A 23,117-nucleotide genomic window follows, 5' to 3' on the forward strand; every position below is an offset into this window, starting at 1 on the left:
GCTTGCTGAGAAGAAAAATATTTTGGGCTTGAGTTTAGAGCCTATGAACACATTTTTATCAGCTGCAGTCAGTACGGTGTGTGTTTTCACACACTTGTTCATTTTTGCTGGTAGTTTTCCCACTGACTTCAATTAGTTAAATTAGTTAAAGACTCTGTTGTACAGCAGGGCCCTTCTGAGAATTGTCTTAACTTCACACCCCAAAAAATTGGGTGCAAAAAGGGATGTGTTTGTATGTATTGTGTTTCTTCAGAATATGAAAACATTTTTGTAAATATTTTGTAGATACAATTAAGCCACAATTGCAGTTTTGTTTTAAACATTTTATTTTGAAAAATACAATGTGAAGTGTAATGTCAACTAACTGTAATACTGACACTGTTGATCAGAACTTGTACTTCACACAATGACCAGCTAGACATGCAGTGAAATATGTACCTGTCATGAAGCACTCCCATTTCCACTGTTTCATCATTATCTCTTTATGGCATGTCACAAATCCATGTACATTGAAACACACTACTTTTGCAGTCTTTCTACAGACTTGACAGCACACACTTGTCACACAGCTCAAGAACACTGGGGTTACACCAGCCTTATTGGAATTGAATAGCCTTTGCCATTGACTTCAGTGGGCAGAAGGCTTCACCCTGTATATCCACCTATAAATGTACTGTGTGTGGCCATTGTTATCCTTGACATGTATCACTTCCTTGTAACTGGAATATATTTTAGGAAAAAAGTTCTTAAAAATGCTGTTATGTCAAAAACAGCCAAATAGTTTTACATCATGAGTCTTGCATTACTTTTTGTTATTGGTAGAAATCTTAAATGCTGACATTGCTATTAGAGACTCTCAAGCTGTTTTCCCTCCAGATTTGGAGAGTATAAAGAAAAAGGTTAAGAAATATTAAGTACAGTGAGACACAGAGTGGCAAAGCTAGCTCTGAACATCCATGTGTTTCAGACTATATATTATGAGCACGGCTTTCCTTCTTCTTCCTCACCTCTTAGTTTGAGCTTTAAATATCCTTTCCACATTCAGGGCAAAGGATGTCATCCCTTTCTGTGAGGAAGCCACGACCCACCAATGAAAGGGAGCACTTCTTACAGTTAAAGCAATCATTATGCCACTGCCGTTCTTCAAAAGAGATGTACTTGGTTCCTCCGAGTCCTGTTTGAAAAGCAAAATCGTTCTGTTACAAGAAAACAATAGCAGGCCAGCCATCAGGTCATGCAGACCGACATGGAGATCTGACATACTGCAGTGAAAAATGCCATTGTGACCAATCTGTTTGTTGCTGTGCTAATTTCACTGATTCTGTAGTGACTAATATTTTCATCCTCAAATACTTCTGTTGCTTTCAGCAAAGTTAATGAGCAAGGCTCTTATCCCTAGTGATGATAATGGCAGAAATGAACTTCCGAGGGATGGCCCTGCAAAATGCAGAAGAGCAAAGCACCTGCCTCTGAACAGAATTCTGTTAGTTTTTTACAGAATATCTTATGGTGCTGGACTATGTTAATTTATGTTTTTTATAAGTGCATTTAGATAATTAAAAAAGAAATTTGTCACGTGTCATGACTTGATTCATAGCTCTGAAGGAAGAATGCCTCAGGAAAAGAAGCAGGTTAGTAAAAAGCCATTCCAGAGTTTGAGGCTATGGCAGTTATCATCAGGTTGATACTTATAAAATATGTATTCATGTATTGAAGTTGTACAAAAGAAAAAAAAAAAGAAAAAATATCTTTTAGTAGTAATTGTCTTTTGCTTAACCTCAAAAATTACTAGCTGGTGTTCCATGAAAATATTTAGTTGTGCATTTCTTCTTGAGGTTTATACCTCAAGTTTTAGCTTTTATATTCTTCAGATTCTGTGCTGCTTTAGTGTGTGGGTCTGAGCTTCATATTAGGAGATAATAAGCTCTCTTCACAAAGTAGGTAGACAAAACAATTCCTTTTCTAGCTTGGGACCAAGGACAACCAATCCAGATCTCAGGCCCAAGTGCATAAACAACAGTGGACCGAAGAGAGAAAAACAAGAAGGATTTGACTTCATGGGCTAAAGCTGTAATTGGACAATTAGCTTCAATATGCTCATAGACCAAAACTTATAAAAGTGTGAGATCCCATGACCTGTAGTCCATTTTGTGACCATTATAGGTTCACCTGGGGTGTAGCTCCGGCTGAACTCTTGTGCTGCCCAAAGCAGATCCATTGAGGCCTCCTAATAGTTACCTACTTTAACTCCATCTAGTTTCTGTTCTAAGTCAGCCTTCACAAGGCATCAAGGTCAGACTTTGTTTAGTTTTGCCTTTAGTAGCAATGCAATACACAAAACTGCCATGAATGTAAAGGCACCAGTCATGAGAGACCTACCACTGATTGGGTTTGTGCATCCAGCACACTTTTTGGCATAGAGGTTGCAGAAGCAACTCAAGCAGTATGCAAACTCATCCCTGGAGGTAAAGCGCTGTCCAGACAACTGCTTCTTGCATGCAGTACACACAAAACACTCTTTATGCCATGGCTGCTCCCGGTAGGTAACACCTCCTGTGGTGATAGCCTGTTTTAGGAAAAAAAAAAAAAAAGACAAAAAAGTGTTTTCTTAAGAGTGGCATGTTTGTATTTTGATTTGGTAAAGAGGAAGGATGATGAGATTTTTTTGTGGGTGGGAGGAGGGAAAGAAGGCTTAGCAACAGCAAGATTATAATTTTGCTTGGAGTTGACCTTGAGAAAATCATGAGAGTGCTTTATTGCCATTTTTTTTATTTATAAAAAGAAGCCCTATGCTAAAAGTACTTTATTCTGCATGTGTCGTAAAATATCGCTCTCAATTGTACTCTGTTTTTCAAGCTACTCTTTGTATGTTGCTTTTTGTATGCATGCACTAGAGTCTGTCTGATCACTGTTCATTCACCTGTCCCTTTTTTCATGGTGGAAGAATTACCTGATGTGTTTCAACTTCCCTGTTACTTTCTTTGGGAAAGACTGGTTTATTTCATATTTTAGATGAAGTATTTACTTTCTGCTTCTCCTTTGTCAGGGAGTTTTCTCTTACAAGTAAGTGGAACTGAAATTATATAATCTCTTAAAACCAGTTAATTCTTAATCTTTTTGCACATATAAAAATGAGATATTCTGCCTATTTGGATATAAAATGGGATGGACTTAAATTCCTTAAGCAAAATAAGAGCACTACCTCCTTGCACTGGACACATTGCATGGCGAACTGTTTTTCATAGCAGGGAACACAAAAGTTTTGATTGTCCTTAGGGATGAAGCTCTTTGTCCCAATAGGCTGCTGGCAGCGGCAGCAGATAAAGCAGGTCTCGTGCCAGCTGTTGCCCTTGTATTCCATCTTTCGAGTACCTGTAATGACACCAGAGCATCAAGTGAACTCCTGGATGAGATAGATGCAGTTTGTAGCTCTTGTTTGCCTGGCAGCTGTCTATCAGTAAAGAGGCATTGCAGCTGTGAGTTATTTAATGTTCCTACCAGCTTTGCACGACATTTGGTACCATTTTAGGTTTTTGGAGATCTCTTCTGCAAAGAAGAGAAATATTTATTGCAAATAGCTACAGCCTAGAACAGCTTTTTATGGTATTATTAAGCAAATAATGAATTCCAATGCACAGGAAGTTTCAAAGGAATTGGACAGACACCAATATAAACTGCTGTTACTGCTCAGTGGAGTTCAGGCCATTCTCCATTAAAGACTGACCTCATTCATTCCACATCTGTTTTGTATCTTTTTCAAATAGCAGCAAGGTACCTGGTTAATTACAGACCCATGGAATGATTTGGGCTAGAAGACACCTTAAAAATAATATCATTTTAAACTCCCTGCCATGCACAGGGACACCTCTCACTAGACCAGGTTCTCAGGGCCTGATCCAACCTGGCTTTGAACATCATTAAGGATGGGGCATGCAATTCCTGGCAAGCACCTTGACTCCCTTTCCCAATGAAATACAGTTTCTGTCTGAGACAAAGGATTATTTCATATCTGCTCAGGGGCCTTTTTCTTGTTCTCATTGAGGTGTATTATAAGTTTGCAATTGTTTCCAGCTCAACAGAACATATCCTAAATGTTTTTCTGCCTCTTGAACCTTTCAGTAAGGAAACAGCTTTCTCTCTGTTTTCAGTTGAATTGAAAATATGGTTGAAGTGTATAATTTAAACACTCCTTTTATTGGAAAGCAGGAGAATGGTATGGTAGTTAGAAAATAAATTCACTTCTCTAGAACAAAGTTTTAGGGTTCAGATAGTGTTCTTTGTGGATTCAGTCCACTGTATGGCAGATGGACTCTGAACCCTTCTAGGAAATTGGAGATGCCCTATTATATAGATAAATTTATTTGCACATGGTATGATTTCCTATGTTTCCAGTTTGAGTCACAATATTTGATACTGGCCAGAAGGGTAAACAAACAAATGTTTTTCCTACAGTTCTGCATCACTCTTGGAGCCTGTAACAGCAAACATGAAGTCAAATACTTGGAAGACTGACAAGCCAATCGAGTTGGCTAATGATGAAGAACCACATTAATGCCTTTGATGCCAATTCTCTCCACACCTATTACTGCAGGGTGAAGTTTTACCATTTTTCCCCTTCTCATGCATTAATTAATCTTTGTTTACTAGTTGCATATTTTTCTTGTTTTATGATCTCATTAAATTCTGCTGAGAGGCATATTTCAGGATTTATTTGGTGGTTTGTGGTTTTTTTGGTTTTTTTTAATTGACTTGCATTAGCAGTAAGTGAACTGTCAATTATCTTTCCTTCTGATGCTTACATTCTTGAATATTTTTGTTTCATTTTATTAACAGACACCTTCTAAAAATTATGCCCTGTCTATGCTGGTATCTTTCTATATCATGTCAAGGAGCAAATAAATCAGTCCTTCAAAGAATACTATTCTCAAAAGAAAAGATGTGGATAATTTTTTTTAATAGTCTAGAATTTTATTTTTACATTTGCAGCTGTGCTCTCTTTGGGATAGTGTTGTCATTGAAACTCAAAGCAAGGAGAGCCCTGATTTGTTAGCTGTTAGACTGAAGTCAGTGTGAGTTGGGTTTGCAGAAGGACTGAAAGAACAAGTTTGTAATCACTTAAATGGGCACCTCATGATAAAGTTTCCACAGCTTGCACAGGAGCACTCCTTGCTGGGTTAGGAACTGGCTGGATGGCTGGGCCCAGAGAGTGCTGGTGAACGGTGCTGCATCCAGCTGGGGCCAGTCACCAGTGGTGTCCCTCAGGGGTCTGTGCTGGGACCAGCCCTGTTCAATATCTTTATTGACAACATGCACGAGGGATCGAGTCTTTCATTGTAAATGTGCAGATGACACTAAGCTGGGATCATGTGTTGATCTCTTGGAAGGTAGGAGGGCTCTGCAGAGACACCTGGAATGGTTGGATGGATGGGCACAGTCCAATAGGATGAAGTTTAATAAGTCCAAGTGCTGAGTCCTGCATTTTGGCCACAATAACCCCCTGCAGCATTATAGGCTGGGGACAGTGTGGCTGAACAGTGCTGAGGTGGAAAAGGACCTGGGGGTCCTGGTGTACAGCCGGCTGAACATGAGCCAGCAGTGTGCCCTGGTGCCCAAGAAGGCCAAGGGCATCCTGGCCTGAGTCAGGAATGGTGTGGCCAGCAGGAGCAGGGAGCTCATTCTGCCCCTGTACTCAGCACTGGTGAGGCCTCACCTTGAGTGCTGTGTCCAGTTCTGGCCCCTCGGTTTGGGAAGGACCCTGAGACACCTGAGCGCATCCAGAGGAGGCACCGAGGCTGGTGAGGGGCTTGGAACACAAACCCTGTGAGGAATAGCTGAGGGAGCTGGGGGTGTTTAGCCTGGAGAAAAGGAGACTCAGGGGTGACCTTATCACTCTCTACAACCTCCTGAAAGGTGGCTGTAGTCAGGTGGGGTCTTTCTCCAGGCAACAACTGGCAGAACCAGAGGACACAGCCTTAAGCTGCACCAAGGGAAATAGAGGTTGGATATTAGGAAAAAGTGTTTTATAAAAAGAGTGATAAAGTACTGGAATTTTCTGCCCTGGGATGTGGTGGAGTCGCCATCCCTGGATGTGTTTTATAAAAGACTGGATGTGGCACTCAGTGCCATGGTTTAATTGAGGTGTTAGGGCATGGGTTGGACTCGATGATCTTGAAGGTCTCTTCCAACCTTGTGATTCTGTGTGATTCTGTGAGTCTGTGATCTACATTTCACATTTGCTGGCTCAAAGCAAAGGGCAAGTTTAGCACTAACAGTCTCCACAAGGGATATCCAATCACTTGCTGGTTCTTTCAAAATAAATTATCCTTTCACTGGTGCCCATACTCCTCTGCTGTAGCTCCTGTACTACCACAGTGTGCTGTGTAAGTGGGAAAAACATGGTGAGTGTACTGCTCTTCCAGTGTTGTGACATCTCAGCTGTCTTAGGTAAGGAGCTAGAGACCAGTAGGCAGTTGCAAAGCTTTCAAAAATTAATTTCTTCTCTTCTGGGTTATAAGAGAAGCAGGGATTCTATGTCACTGAATCCAACCTCAATATATACATATCAATATATAGCTGGTATAATATACAAAAAGAGATTCATTCAGGAAATCACTGATAATGGCGATGAATCTGATGAGCAGTACTAAATATATATACACATAACATTATAGAATTACAGATTCATAGAACAGATCGATTGAAAGAAACCTTTAAAGATCATCTAGTCCAAGGCCCTTGCAGTAAGCAGGGACATCTTCAACTTGATCAGGTTGCTCAGAATCTCATCCAAACTGACCTTGAGTTTTTCCAGGCATGGGGAATCCACCACATCTCTGGGCAACCTGTTTCAGTGTTTTACCTTATCCCTTCATTGTAGAAAACATATTCCTTATACTAATCTAAATCAACTCTCTCTTACTTTAAAAAAAGTTACACTTTGTTCTGTTGCAACAGGCCCTGCTGAAAAGCTTGTCCCCATCTCTGTTACAGTTCCCCTTTCAGGTACTGAAAGGCTGCAAACAGGTTTCCCCACAGCCTTCTCCAGGCTGAACAATCCCAGCTCTCTCAGCTTGTCTTTATAAGCAAAGTGTTTCAGCCCTCTTTGTGGCCCTTCTCTGGACCTCCTCCAACAGTTCCACGTTCTTCTTATGTTGGGGTTCCCAGAGCTGGATGCAGCACTCCAGGTGGGATCTCTCAACAGCAAAGTTAAGGGACAGAATCACTTCCTTTGACCTGCTGCCCACACTTCTTTGGATGCAGCCCAGGATACAACTAGCTTTTTGGGATGTGAATGGACTTCCTGAATCATGTAGTTCCAGCTTTAAAACTAGCACTTGGTATTCCCAAGCATATCAGTTTTTATTTCTGTGTCAGCAAATGGGTGCACATGGAATAATAGATGTTTAAACTCAGAATAGAAAGGGCAGTCTGCTTTTAAATATTGTTCTATTTCATCATCAAGCCTTAATTTTTACACCCAGGAGCAAACTGTTGTGATTTCTTCTTTTTGTCTGAGATGACCAATGTCAGAACCAACTGACAAAGTAACTAATAGTCATTATGGAGTGTGTATGAGGATTCTTCAAATTGCCTTTTAATTTTTTATTTCTGCACTGGTAGCCCTTCAACTTTAAAGCCCTCAAATCACCACAGAATGCTATAGCATTGTTGTGAACAGACCAGGTTTTAGCAAATTATTACTATAACCTCATGTTTCTTGTTGAAAAAAAAAATAGCTCTTTCCTGTTCCTTCATATCTTTGTACTCAAGAAAGACCTCAGAGGCACTTTGACCAATTTTTCATCTATCTGAGAGAAGCTAAATTTTGAGTAATTAGATAAAATTTTCATGTGAATAAAAGTTCTTCCATGAGCCATTATGAACATTACATGTTCTGGTCATGGAAATGGCCTAGAATGCACCATCACCAGTTTTTTACATAGCTCAGCAGGTAGAAACATTTCTCACAAATATTGCTGAGTTTAGGCTTTATATCTAGTCCAAAAAGCGAGCATTCTAACCTGGCATAATAGTCTTCTTGCACTCATTACATTTGGAAGAGTATTCATTGGAGTAGCAGTCAGTACAAAGTAGATGTTCCTCTTTTGCAGCAAAAGGTTTGTCCACCAAGGAATTCTTGCACTGGAAGCAGTGGAAGCAGGTTTCGTGCCAGTGGCGGTCTTTATAAGACAGATCCTGTAGAAATCCAATACCACAGAGTAAGTGGAATGAATAGTTTGCACAACTGGGAGCTTTGAGAATGCAAACACATCCAAATCTGAACTCCAGCCAGGAGCTGGGGTTACTTTGAAGAAAACAAAATGTTCTGACAAAGGCGAACTTATTTTGCTGCAATAACCAAGAGCAGCTCATGACAACTATCAACCCTTTTTCAGTTCAAGGTAACCCTTTTCGTATGTGACAGAGGAGCAGCTAATTTCACTAAGGTATTTCCTTTGAGAATAAAGCACTGCTTTTGAGTTGGATTAAAACTTGTTAACCTGATAGGTATGATAGACTTCCCCCATTTGCCTTATCTATTGCTGATTTCTAGTTAATTTCATACATACTTACTCCTGAACAGAAATATTTTTTTCCCAATTAAATTCTGGTATTTTTTTGACAGATTTACATCAAGAGTGGAATGAGTCTGATCTCTTTTGGGTTTTTTTTTTCACTACAACAAATTTTTACTGACTCTTGTGTTTTGGTTTACCTATATTTCAGATGCGGATTGTACTGAAAGATAAAAGTCCACATTGTACCTGCATCCAGTGATCTAGAGTACTGGCCAAGGGTTTAGTGTGGGCATGTTAGTATTTAAAATACCCTTCACAGTGTCTCATTTTATTATTTAAAAGAAATAGTCCTTCTCAAAATTGTGACCTAAACAGTGAATTGTGCTTTTTAGATTTTAAACTAAGGTGACCTGTTCATGTAACACTTGAATAATATCTTTGGACTTCAAAATAGAGCTTGGATGACTACAAGCCCCAAAATATAGAGGCTCTGGTCTGGGTTGGAAGTGTGGAAAGCTAGAATTGTCATGAATAGGGAGTATAAAAATTCAGCTGAAATAAGTTCTCAGGTTCTAGCTCAAGATCTACTGTGTGTTTACTGCAGGCACTAAACTAATCAGGTTAACTGAAGGAAAAGAGCGAGTGGTAGAATAGTGAATTCCAATTTTATGATGCTTCACACAAGTTGTGTGAAGCATCATAAAATGTTCATATCTGATTCATATCTGATCTGGCATAAGCTGTACTATGTCAGTCAGTACAGTCACAGGTAACTCCAAATGTACAATGTTATGATAGAGCAAGATGCCACAGAATTAGGTTAATCTAAAATAACATTGTGCCTTTGGGAGCCTTGTTCTCATAAACAGCAAGGTGGAAACACTGAAATGGTTTCATCTAGCACAGCTGATATGCTGTAGCTTGTTAAACTTTAGTAATTTCTGTCAAAATTTGACTATGGAACTTAACATTTCTGTTTGGACATCTGTGCTACTCACCTAATTTTTTTAAATCATCATAAATAACAATTGATACCCAATGTGTTTCATCTCTGAGATTGCACTCTGTGGTAGAATATCTAAGACTTCTACTTCACAGCTTTCAGACAGTTGTTTATTCAGCTCATCTACTCATTTCAGCTAAATCCTTTTGAAACAACACAAATTTCTGACTGTAATATTTTAATCTTCTCTAATAGCAAATGCAAACCAATCTTCTTTGGAACTTACTTACATTGTTCTTCTTCTCTTTGGGAGAAGTCAAATAGCCTAAATCTGGTCTTGTATTTTCAACAGAAAAATACAATATACAGGGCTTTCCAAAATATCTGAAGTTTGATTTTTAGAAAGTAGAACAACAGATCTGATCTTCTTTCTCTTGTAATATGTATTTCAATTATTTTTCCTCACTACCTGTCATTTCCTGCTTTTGTAATTTTCAGCAAGCTATTTTTTTAATATCCAAAATTCATGTGGTGATGTATGCTTATTTTATCAATGAAATGATACCCTGAAGAAGGTGCATGCCTTTTAGAAGAGGAGAAATGAAGACAAAGATTAGGTGTCAATGATGAAGGATTTGATCCCTGAATCAGTTATGATGGCAAGATTTTATAGGCAGTAGCTGGGTAGGTAACAATAGCAGATATTTTATCATGATGAAGTCATGAAGCAAAACTACAACAAAAAGTACCCAAGATAAAAAGTGGATTGAATAATCTTTAGCTACTCTGGATTACTATAACAACTATTGTCATTGGATGTAGAGAGAGTCTAAGATATCTGGCTTTGACAGTAGAATATTAGACTGATGAAATGGGTATTGCTTTCTTTCTCTGAATCTGTCACGTTTGAAAGCAAGGAAGCTCAAGGTACTGATGAAATCATTTATGCATGATGAGTGTTCTTGAGTCACTGAAAAGGAGGTCTGGTCTATTTCAGCATGTTTTATATATTATTGGGGCCTTTGGCTTGTCTATAAGTTGTGGATGTATTGATTCACAACTCTACACTGGAAAAGCATGTGCAAAAACTGACTTAAAGCTTTCTGAATGTCAGGCTGCTCCTCTGTTAAGCTGAAAGAACATCAGACTTAGTCTAGGCATGTGAATTCTAGTTTATGCTAGCTGATTGCAACCCAAATAAATCTGTTCAGCAGAAGGTACAAGTGATGTACAACTAATTCCTGTTGTATTTTCACTTATTTTCATTTTGACACCCACAAAGAAAACTTTGACAAGATAACTGTTAACATTGGTAAGATTAAGTTTTACAGCTTCTCCACAGCTCTGTAGTTTTTCTCCATCATGGTTTATTTGGGCTCTAGGGTGGGACTGCATGTGACTTAGAAAAGTGTGGTTTTTTAAAAAAACCCAGAAGACCCTCTTAGGCTAGGGTTGCCAGTTAACTGGGTTAAGCTTGGGCTCCTCATACCCTGCATTTATACTGTCTTCTCCTCAGACTTTTTAAGTCTAAGCAAACTGAAGCCATTACGCAGTACAATTTCTCTTGAACAACAGGGTTTCAACTTCTCTGGGTTTCAACAGGGACCCAGTAGGAAGAAGGAGATTAGAGAGCTTATTTCCAGAACAGTAACTATATATGTTGTTCATTGCTTTTTTGACACAATCATCTTTTCAGAAGGTTGAATGGAGAAAATGGGCCACCCCAACTAAATGCCATGCAGATTTTAGCTACACATACCCTGTAGCAAAACACTTAAGTATGTTAGACTGGCACATATCTGTAAAAGTACGTTGAGAAAAGGTAAAACCAAGTGATATTATGCTGTACTCAGCTCCTTACATGTATGAAAAGATATTAAGGTACCCACCTCTTTTACCATTTCACTTTACAACAAGTAGCCTGAGATTCAATAATGAGCTGAGAAAGTGTTGCATACTGGGAGAGGGTTTAAATATTAAAATTTGTTTTTCCCTTTCCTGATCATCATTACTGGAAGGTTTTTTTTTTGTTTTGTTTACTTTATGCATGAGAATGACCCTTTTGAGCCATTTTTGGCCTGTGTGCTGACACAGTAGCTGTATCTCACAATCCACTCATAATTTAATTTGCACATTTCACAGAGAGAGTTTTCATCCCCTTCTGCTTGCCAAGGCCAACTTGTGGACTGCATTAAACACAGGATTACTGTAGGTATTTCCTGTGTTTGCAATGGTTTCTCTACCATAAGATCTGCAAGGAAAGTATTAAAAAAGCCAAAGTCAACTGAAAGTAACCCTTCATCAGTTAAGCAAATGGGTGCAAGATGTATGGATTTCCAAAAATAAGCATAAAACTGTAGGTGTGGTGAGCAGTCACTAGGGACTTAGCCAATAAAGCTACTTTTTTTTTTTTTCTAGAAAAGTAAGTTTCTCCCTCAACCTATTAGCATATGGATAATGTATAATAGGTGTGAGAGAAATGGCATTGTGTTTTCATACTGCCTGCTGGTGCCTCCAACCACTCAGCATATGAAGCTTTTAATTTGTCTGTGAAAGTTTTGTAAGCATCAGCTGGAAGTGTTTACAGTTAATGAAATGGCCTATGCCCAAAGTGTCATTCAGACTTATGTTGTCATTCTGGGATTTTCTGGTGGCAAAGACTTGTCCTTTTAAAATAAAGAACAAATTTGTTATTACTCAGTTAAGTTTACAGTTACCCATAAGCTACCTTAAAACATAGAAAGATAGTGAAGAAAATTCTCCCCTGACTCAAATTCAAGGTAAGTTTCCCTACAGCATTGTTGTCTTGCCCTATAGCTAATACACAATGTGAAAATCCAGCATCAATTTCATCTTCTCAGAGTCCAGTGCTCTCAGAATTTGAGTATTACAATTGTTCTCTTCTCAGCACCTGTGGTTTCACTTTGGTGTAATCCTGCCAGTTATAGGAGGTTTGATTGTAATTGGGAGGGTGGGAAAGAAGGAAATTAAGAGCATCTGGTTCTCAGTGCAGCTTTTCTTAGGGAAGAGAAATAATGATGGCCAAGAAGGGACTTGTGAAGGAAAATCTGATGTGAGAACTTTGTGGGACTTTCCAGGTTGTAATGTAGATGTAAGTATGGACACTACTGCCAGATGCAGAGGCCTGGATGTGACCTTTTCTCATAACACTGTCACTCCATTATATTCTTATTCCAAATTTTACAGTTTTAGGTTATGTTGAGCATACAAACAAATTGAAGTCTGCATTTTCTGCATGCAGTAAACACGCTGCTTTAATTCCCAAATATAGTACAATTTATCTTCTTTCAGGTGAAAAAGTAAATGCTATGTGTAAAAATATTTACGTAAAAGTGCATATGTGTATGTGTATTTCTTATGTATTTATATACTTATGTATTCATGCAGTTTAATGAGAAGAAGTCTGATTTTTTGGTGACTGTTTCATGGCTGAAACAGTCACAGTGTACACACTTCATCTGAAACTTATCTTGTGGCTGAGGCACTTGTAAGGGCTCTCTCAAAAGTGTTCTCTTAGTGTCTATTACTGTCATTGAAAAACTATGCTAGTTTTCTTCACAGTGAGAACTTTCATAGGATCTCTTTTTCTACCCAAACACGTGGGTTTTTTTCAGAAAACTTGCAGGAATTTAAGTTTCAACTTTTATCCATCTATCAGAATTTGCTAAAATTGCTCAACAGCTTCAAAAGTTAAAGTATGGACAGACACAAACAGCAGTCACAGAAACAAAAAAAGGACGTGTTTGTTTCTGGCACACTTTATAGCTCTTTAAGAAGTCTTTATTTACTATCTCTTAGTTGTGTTTTCCACATATAATTCTGGTTTTTACATAGATAAAATATGCTTAGATTGCAGACAGTTGAGGCTTTTTCTTTTTTTTCTATCTGTTATTAGAGTGTACTTGACTTAAAAGTAAAGAAAAACGGTATATCAGATAACACCCACACTCCCTAAATATATAAATCTGGGTTGAAAAGTTCAGCCTGATTAATTCCTGAATACTTTGACCAAGATTTGTTGAAGCTGGTCCAAGTTTTTAAATTCTTGACTATCAACACATGGAAATATCTTCTCAGGGGATTAGAAAGAGACCTTAAAACAAAAGCACATTCTGGAACAGGGCAGGAATATTTTGCTTTTTCAGGTCAGGCCAGGCCAGCTGTATCTCATCTCTAACCTGAATATTTATGAGCTGTAGGAAAGCTGGCAATTTTATACCTTCTTACAGGTTATTGCCAGTTCCCTGTCTTGGTGGTGAAAAATTTTTACCTTTTTAAGGCTTCTGAAAAGGACTTTCCTACTGATTTGCCAATAGGGTGTTGTAGATCAATTTGGAAGGTATGAGACATTTATTTTTTTCAATCTGAGTAAGCATATATTTTTATATCTCTGAACTAGGGATTGGGTGGTAGTATCACTAACGGGAATTAGTTTATCTTTGTAGAGGTATGGATCAGCAGTGGAAAATAAAAAATCAGATCTCCTTGGGTCAGTGAAGAATCCTATGGCCATGCAATACAAATTGCAGTTCTGCTGCAACCTCATTGTGTCAGTGAAAATCTTGCTGAACTTCAAGCAGGCCAATTTTATGCTAGGAGGATGCACATCAGATGAAGTCTGTTGGTAGATGTATAACAGACATTCACTGGATGGCTCCTCTGTCCTCATTCAGGCAGGTTGAAACTGGCATGAACTCCAGTTGTTTTAATTAATTTAAAAGAAATACAAGATGGTCACAACTAATCTGTACCAGGCAGGTGTTTCCATGTGTTGTAGCAGTGCATAACTCAAGCAAGCAAGGCCTCTGCTCTGTCCATCCCATTCTTTATTAGATTCCACTATCACCATTCTGTATTTAAAAGGATAATTTTTCTAACTTCATCTGATTTATTGCTTGAGTCAGCATTAGCTGGATTTCTGTGACCTCCAAGTTAGCACCTTTGCTTGAGTGTGTGTCTCTTGATGACCACAGAAGTGTAGTCACTCCAAAGCCAGCAATGGCTTAGCTCCCTTTGACCCAAAAGTAGGCACAATCAGCTTCTGTCATCCTTTCAGGTCCTAGATGGCCCTGAGGAAAAGCTCACCCAATGAATTAAACAGAATTTCTTACATCAGAGCATCAGACCATTCTGTGCTTTACAGGAGAGCATTTCTATTACCAAGCCGGGTGAAGAAGGGTTTGCCAAGTGAAACAATACGAAACAGATACAGAGGTCCAGAAATCAAGTTTTCCCATCGAAAGAAACCCCTGTGTAGCTGTTAGGCTGGATCCTTCCAGATTTCAGAGCTCTGTATCCAGGCTGCTCTGTCAAGATTTCTGTAACAAGACACAAATCTGACATACCTTGCAGTCAGCACCAATAGGTTTTTTGCATTCCTCACAGGTGTTGGAATAAAGATTTTCGTAACATTTCACACAGTAGGGGCTGTCCTCCTTCAGGATGTACTTCTTACCAAACAGAGACTCTTTGCAATAGTGGCAATCAAAGCGTTCAGTCATGTTGGTGTCTGGAGTCCAGCTATCCTGCCACAAAGACAGGAACAGGCACATGTCAGACTGAGCTACACTTGACCAAATCCCTCAGGAAAGGTTTATCAATTCTTGTTTATCACATTTATGTACTTCAGTTTTAATCCAGCTTTCTGTAAAATAAATTAACACAATAGGAAGAAACTTAAAAAATATAAATTTCACAGTGCAGCCCATATAAATTAGCCATCTGTTGATCCATCTTTGGCCAGACCCAGTGCTCTAGCACTAGGTGCACCAGCATGATGAGAGGGAGGAGTGAACTCTTGAGTCTGAAAAATTCTTGTGGGATTTGTAAATGGAATTTGACCTATAGGTCTGTGACAAGAAGGTATTTCTCTAGGGGATGGAGGGAGTCAAGTCCCTTAAGAGGATGAGCCAGCTAATCTTCAGAAGCAACATCTCCTGGATAAGACAAGAGAAAGGTTTACATTGCTAGTAGAATTCAGCCATGCACAGACAATCAGGCACCACAGTTATGTGCTTCTGCACCTTCCTTCTCTACATTCTCAGTAGGCCAGTGTCTGGCAATCATTGCCCCGCAGGCAGACACCAGCCCTCCATCTCTGCTCGTGCATGGGACTATGGGGGTGGAAGGTGTAGGATATATCTGATTCTCCTCTGATGCACCTAAAGAAGTTCTCCAATAGCTGTAGTGTATTGGGACACAAATGGGAGTTGACTCCCCAGTGTCCTGGCTCAGATGAATGTCAAAAAATTATTATGGAAGGGAAAAAGCAAGTAGAAGAAACTGTATATGATGTTTCATCTTGTCTGAATTAGGGACAACTGATGTTTGCTCCTCAAGTTTTGTTATGTCTCTATCATTTTCTGGATGCACACACAAGCAAAGATGACACAAATGCCTTTGATGAATATTTATTATTGCTGGTGACAATTTATTTTGGGTTTCATTAGAATAATCATATTCTTTCTTAACCTGAGGCTTGTACCATGTGTTGCACCTGAAATCTGTTTGGAGGTTACAGCTGGAGCAGGGCATAGCTGCCTGCTTAGGAAAGGGAATTTCTCAAGCAGAAAGTACGTGCCACCTGGACTGAATGATCTTCACTGCCTGCCAGGCTGCATCTCCTCTTTAAGCCACATCTGATCTATAAATCCTTAAATGTTTTGAGTACTAATAGCTTAAGTGGCTACCTCTGTCTTTCATGCACAAGTGACATTTACAGCAGCTGCAGTCCTTTCGCCAACTTCAGCTCTCAGTTTTAAATAAAATGTTACTTGCTTAGTGTTCTTGGCACTGGCTGCTGATTTCTGGAGTTTGTTCTCTCCCTCTGGCAGTGGGAGCCACCCATAGGGCATTCTGAAATCCTGCATTCTCCTCCAGGATTTCAGTTTTTATTATTACCTTTCATTCTGTCTAGCTGGGATGTCATTAAGGTTTTAGGGTTGTCTGAATGGACAAACTTTATTTTGATGACTAGAAAACAATTTTTTTTTTTTGTTTTAAATGGTCAATCCACTGCTGAGTTTTGTGGTGACTAGCACAGATTGAGGAGTGAGTGCTTTTACATATCTGAAGTAGGTAAGTGATGTCTCAACTGCTGGAAAGTCTTATGAATTCCAAGTAACTACTAAGGAAGAGAGACAAACTGTCAGACCGCAAAAGATTCTTGGAGGAAGCACAAATCCTGGCAGCTGGTCATCTGTGCTTCTGACAACCCAGGACTATCAGTGCAACTGCTTTAGCCTTCAGAATGGTCTAGATATTAATTAACTTTCTTATCCCAGAGGGGAGCTGGGAGTATGTCGGGTGCTCTTTGTCCTTAAGGAATTGAGAGGACCATAGGACTGATAAGAAGAGAGAAAGTAAGGAGACGTGCTGGAGAGAGAAGCACAATGACCACCCAAAGCTCCCCTGTAGCCCATTTCCAACAGCAGCAGCTCGCAGTGGGAATATAAGGCAGGAGAACAGGGACAATATAAAGGGACATTTCCTTAACAATTGCTTCCAGCAACTTAGTTTTCTCTTGAAGTACACCTGCAGTCTTTACCAGAATATTTAAAAGATGGTCATGGATTTTCTATCGGTTTTGAGCCTGTTCACACCCCTAACCCATATTTCCCAGGAAAGAACTAGTCAGGACTTAATTTCCCTCTGGAGTAATCTCAGCAAAATGAACGGAGTCAGACCAATGTACATTGATCTATATATGTAGATGTATGACTAAGTCTGAGAGGAGTGATAGCTTTTGTTCAAATAGTCTGTACTTAGGAGAGAAATCTGTACTTTTACTGACTATATCAGGTATTTTTTTCCAAATGATAGGATTTTGTTGCCTATTTAATATGCATTATTGCTAAGTTAAAATGTGAGCAGAAACCACTTCTGAACTTGCACTTGTCACCCTTCTTTAGAATTACTTCTTTCTAGCCCTGATTTAAAAGTAGATGTGTGATACTGAAGAGTGAAACATTTCTCTGCAGTTTCTGCAGATGTGTAAAAGCATAAACTATAGAGTGTGATTCCTTTACAGGTTTATACCATTTCATCCAAAGCTGCTAAATGTAAAATATAGAAGAGCTTTGTGACTGGAAGGACTGTTCCCTTAGAGGTGGATGTTTCTGTCTCTTGGTCACAGAACTTCCCCTCTTGAGTGCTGTATTGTCTTCTGGGTGCATTTCACTGGAGCAGAGGTAAGCATCATGTAACAGATGTATTTAATAATTTATATAATAATGTAATAATTCAACAATTCAAAATAATTCAGCAATTATTTAATAGTTGCTGCCACTATTTCAGAAAATACCTGGGCACAACCCTCCAATCCTGAAAGAGATCTAGTTTTATAAAATGTGCTCTAAGATTGTCCCAGGGGATTTTCCCCCTCACTGTGAGCAGGGACAGGCAGTCCTCATTTCTACATCTCAAACAGATTTAGGGATGAACTCTGCTCTATGGAGATAACAGCTCTGGATGAGATTTGAGGAACAACTCTAGAGATTTGGGAAACTGAAAGACAAGATCTGCACTTTGGCTTTAGTTATGTGAATCTTTTATTGGATCTGGGACCAATTTTGGATGCAATATTTCTTAAAGTTAGGAATTCAGGTTCACCTGGCTTCATTCAGTAAGCTGGAATTAAGGTTGAAGCATCCCAAAATTCCAGGCTGTTTACATCCAGGCCTTGGACTGAATCTCATGATCTACTATGTGGTATTTTTAGCGTATTGCACAGGATTTTTTCTGCTCCAGGGAGAATTAAATGTGAGGTAATAATAGGTCCTATCTACTAAATACTAGAAAAAATTTCCAACAAATCATTTCACTGTTGTCTTACAATCAAGAAATGTAAAATTGTACTGAGCAATATTTTTGCTTGTCCTTTTGTACACATGGTCCTTTACATTGCCAGTCCGTTAATTCCTGTCATGTAAAGTCCCCTCGTGTTCAGCTTAGTGCAGGCTTTATACACTGTTTTGGACTTTATGGGGAAAAAAACAAAACAGGAGACTTGCACAGCTGTGAATGAAAACAAATTGCAATTCAACCTCCTTGCCATTGATCTATTTCTTTATGTTGTGTTTGATACTTGCTGACCATAAAGTGCTGTGGGACAGAGACTCATCTTTATTACAGCTCTTTGTGGTTAAAGGTTACTCTTTAGATTTTATCACTGTAGTCATTCTATACTTATGCTTTTTGGATTGCTCTCAACATAATTCATGGAGGAATTGATTTTTTCTGCCATTCAGTCTCCCTCCTACAGCATCAGACATAACAGGAGTACTTCTCCAAAAGGAAAAGAGCTTTCCCTTGCCTGCTCAAAAGAGAAGCTACAGCTTATGCCAAATGTTAGTACTACCCACACTGTGTCTCACAGGAAGTAAGAATTGGCAGGAAAATTAACAAAAAGTTAGTAGACTTACTCAAAAATCTATGCTTCTTTCCTCTTCTTTCCCTGTTGGCTCAGTCTCATTTTACTGGCAGCAACTCCTAAAGTTGTCATATTACTGCATAAATATTAGGGTTCATCATGTCATTAAGAAATTATTCAGTGTTCCCCCATCCCATGACACTATTGACTACTGAAAAAGCAGACCTTGCCTGCTTCTTCAGCTATGTCTACAAGCCTAATAAATGTTGTTGTGTCCATCTCCTATCTCAACTTTTCGTAGAGGGTGTTGAGCACTGAGAGGTGCAGATGCACATGCACAAGAGAGAGAAAGAGGCCAAGAGAAACTGTCTAAACCATATAGGAGTTGTTTAGTTTATTCAGTGAAGTTCTGACTTCCTGTTGTAGCGGCATCTGGAGACACAGAATTAAGCCCCTGTAGATGCCAGAGGGGGAATTGGTGTTGACTCAAGTAGGTGAGTAGTGCTGAGGCTTTCTCTCTGTGTGCCCCTGGATCAGTATGTTGTGTTAGCCACCTGCATAGGAAATAAAAAGTCTTTCTTCAAGCTGTACAGGCATTTCTCCCACCTGGCTATTTTTCCAGAAGAACAGTACACATGGAGAATTTTCTATCTGTTTATTTCTCTTCCCCTGAGGAAGGAAGATTTGTGTCTGGCAACTCCAGTGACATGAGCCATGCAGGTCTAGAGCATTTGGAAACAATTTATGTTAATGCTCCAAAGACTAAAATGAAAAGATTTATTTACAACCATGAATTGACAGTTCAAATTATGCTGGTTTTTCTGGCAAGAGGTGATTTTTTTCCCTGTAATTCAGCTACTCTTACCACATTCATTATCTATCATCTTGTTAAAGTAACAGGAAAACACTCTTGGAAGACCTAAGCATCTTTCCAAACCAGACCATAAGGCCATGCAAGGGGAAATGAAGGAAACCTAATTTTATTTCTTTTTAAATTACTTTAGAAAAATAAGGAATGACCATTTTCTCTTCATCAAAAGCCAGGAAAATTGGTTTAATATTGAAAATAATAGTAATAACAAAAGCAAATAAAAAATTGACCCAAAGTAAAATATCCCAATCATGCTTTTAGATGCTAAGTTTTAAAAGCTATTTAAAGAAAGAATGTTTAATTTTTAATGAAGTTACCTTACAATGTTCTTCAAAATTACGTTAGGATTTTTCCAAGGTCTCACCTTCCTTGAAATTGGCTGACTTATTTTATGTATGGTATAACATTCTGATCTGTTTTTTTTAGAGTTTTTTTTAAATCTCTTTAGTGCAATTTTCTGACCAGACAGGCTGCATTAACATATGCAGATAACCAAAGCATACCTGGTTCCTCTCTGGATTACACAGTCAGGCTGTCATGAACTAGAAAGTGGATAGTGTGCTGGATAAGATTGTATTCCTTAGCAGAACATAAATAATAATTAAAAAAAAAAACCAAAACAGATAAAGTTTATTGTGTGGCAAGGTTCCTCATGCATCTGGCTAAAGTAATTGCAGTTATAGCAGTGGAGAAGGAGCACTCCACTTGTGGTTTCTGTGTGGTTTATTGTGATTGGCAGTCAATAAAGATCTGCTCCAGTCTAGAGCCACTCCAGCAGTGGTAGGGCAAGAACAAGTAGTAATATCCACAAATGTCACAAAAGAACTGAGCACTGACACTTTGAAATTGTACCCCACAGAGTTTGCTCTATGGTTATCTCAGACTGATACTGAAATGACTGGAGGGTCTAATGGTCTTGCCCATAACCCTGAACATATTTCAGTTACAAAAAAGAGTGTTGAAATAACATGGAGCATGACTTAAATCTGCCACAGCAAGGAGGGGCACAGTTCAAGTGGAAAGGCTTGCTTTTATTTTCTATTTTAAAGCCTTTTGAAATTGCTGTCCTCCTCTCTCTTGCAAAATAAGCAAATGCTTGTTCAGAGGAAAGGTCAAGTACTTGATCTGCTTAAGCATAAAAATTTATATTTCTAATAAGAGCATTTAAGCTGATAACAGAAAATTATAGAGGAGAAAAATAGCATAAGATTAATAAACCTTTTTATTATTTCTGACACTATCCTGTGTGTAGTAGTAGTATAAGCTAAAGTAGTGTATAAACTAAATGTCTACAGACACTAAACTACAACAAAGGTTTATTTTTCCAGAAAATGATTACTTTCTCTTATTGACAGGAGCTCTGCTAATCTCAGAGAAATTAGACTTTAAGATAAAAATACCCAGAAATGTCATGTGCTACCATGCAGTCATGTTTCCAAATTTTTCTGTATTTTTGAAATCCCACATACTGCTACCCAGGGCACAAAACCAGAATAATGCCCCAAATAGTGTTTCCCTCTTTGAAGAAAGGATAGAAGAAAAGTTGGGATGATTCTGTGGAAGAAGAATGCTTTGTTATTTTTTCTGTCCTCTAGCAGCACGGCTCTGGTTCTGTTTACTGAGGTAAGACCATAAATCCCCCTTGTGCCTAAGATAATTGGCATGCCTGGTTTGGGGGATCAGTTAATGCACATCTTACAGCTACTGTAAAAAACTGCTGTGGCAGTGAATGCCTCAGGGCTGTGAGGTATCCAAACTTCCCTGCCCAGCTGCCATGCCCGTGGCCTTCCAAAACGTGACAAAGGAGGCTACATAAACCTTGGAGCACCCATTGAGCTGGGCACATCTTAGCAAACCACATTGATTGCACCTGTGTGAAACTGGTTAGGCCCAGTTTTGGGGGGGTTTGTGGCTGCAGACTGGACACAGAGAGCAAAGAGAACACCTGCTAAGGTCGAGCCAAAGTACCTATGGTGTATGGGAGGTACAGAAGAAAGCACAAAGGCATAGAGAGCCTGATGACATGGACATGGTCAATCTTTTTGTGGGAAAGATTATTTCCAGCTGCAGAAGGAAGATGTTGAATCCACATGGAGAGCTGCATGGCATAGTATGGAAAAGTGGAATTGATCAAACGCAAGATCCTGGTCTCTGAAGACACTTCTGCTCTAAATCTCAAGGATGTTCCAGAGCAATGACAAAATACATCTATGTAAATGATTTGATGGCTTTATGCAATTTGCTGCTTTTATTATGCAAGATGAAGTGAAGAGACAGTGGTGGGTTTTGAGCCCTTATGCTTGCTGAGGGTCTAGAACTAACACCATCAGAGTGATACTTTAGACCTTTCTCTGCAGTGGTTGATGTATTTTAAACTTTAAATTCAGTAATTTTCTGTGAAAGGGAGTGGTGAATATACTTATGTCAGTGTTATGCTAACCTCTATTCTTCTTATGGCATATTATTATATATACAGTAACCATTCAGCATCCTAGTTGATATAATCCAATATAATATAGAAGGGTATGTGAAAAAGAACAAAATGAACTTTATCACCTGGCATGAGTATTTTGCTTTTCATCCTTAGGAGAAGGCTCTACTGGTTTATAATCAAGTTCTGTCTATATATAGCTAATCAATATTGTTGAAATGTTAATGCTTCCGTGGCTGTCAATGTATCCAAGATTTATTTTCATGAAACCTGTCATTACCCTGCCATTTCACACTCTCACTTGTGGTGAATCTGCATCACAAATAACTGTGCATATGTAAATTAAATATTAAAACGACACCATTAGAATTAATCAGTCTAAAAATGCAAATTATGAGATTCCCCCAGTTTCTGAAGCAGTACCCAAGTGAGGGAAGATGATTGCCTACAACACTACACCATTCAGAGTTTGTCCAGAGGTGGTCAGGACAGATTTACCCATCAGAGAAACATGGATAAGACTTAGACCTGAATGTTCCTGGTCTGTGGGGACCCTGAAAGACTGTGAGCATGTTGGCCAGCAGCAACAGGAATGCTTGTGGCTGATGATGTTAACATTTATCTGACCTTCCCTTAACTCTGAATATCCTGGCCCTTGTGAGACGAGGCAAGGCAGGGAAGTGAGGACATCAGCAAGTAACACATTGCTTGGCTCTGAGGCTCAGAGCTCAATGTCCTGGAGAACTGAGCCAGGGGTCTTTCATGATTATAGGTCTTTGCAGCCCTCCTCATTCCTTTCTTTCAGAATGAAAGCAGTGCAGTGCAGCAGAAACTGTCATTAACCCTTACAATTATAGGAGTTGTACTTTGTCACCAATGTTTTAGGTTGTTTTCTTTTTTTATCTTCTGACATTCAAAGCATGGTGGAATCCTTGCACGCTGTGTTATGTGTGATCAAAGGA

General features: G+C 38.9%; 1 protein-coding gene across 7 annotated transcripts in view; it reads right to left on the reverse strand.

The window, feature by feature from the left end:
• Window positions 1-308: 308 nt before the first annotated feature.
• FHL2 (four and a half LIM domains 2) overlaps window positions 309-23,117 on the reverse strand; it is a 56,390-nt gene continuing 33,581 nt past the window's right edge. For 4 of the 7 annotated variants that reach the window (XM_030279009.4, XM_030279000.4, XM_072933064.1 and 1 more), the window contains exons 2-6: window positions 14,829-15,008; window positions 8,022-8,196; window positions 3,203-3,372; window positions 2,380-2,566; window positions 309-1,174 (exon numbers count right to left, since the gene is read on the reverse strand). In XM_030279009.4, coding sequence (XP_030134869.1) covers window positions 1,023-1,174; window positions 2,380-2,566; window positions 3,203-3,372; window positions 8,022-8,196; window positions 14,829-14,984 — 840 coding nt within the window. In that variant the 5' untranslated portion in view covers window positions 14,985-15,008 and the 3' untranslated portion in view covers window positions 309-1,022. Of the gene's footprint in view, window positions 1,175-2,379; window positions 2,567-3,202; window positions 3,373-8,021; window positions 8,197-14,828; window positions 15,009-18,905; window positions 18,973-23,117 lie in introns of those variants that run through there. The other 3 variants (XM_072933074.1, XM_030278973.4, XM_072933071.1) reach the window with 2 other exon arrangements.

This window comes from Taeniopygia guttata, chromosome 1 (genome assembly GCF_048771995.1).
Source record: "Taeniopygia guttata chromosome 1, bTaeGut7.mat, whole genome shotgun sequence".
NCBI lineage: Eukaryota > Metazoa > Chordata > Aves > Passeriformes > Estrildidae > Taeniopygia > Taeniopygia guttata.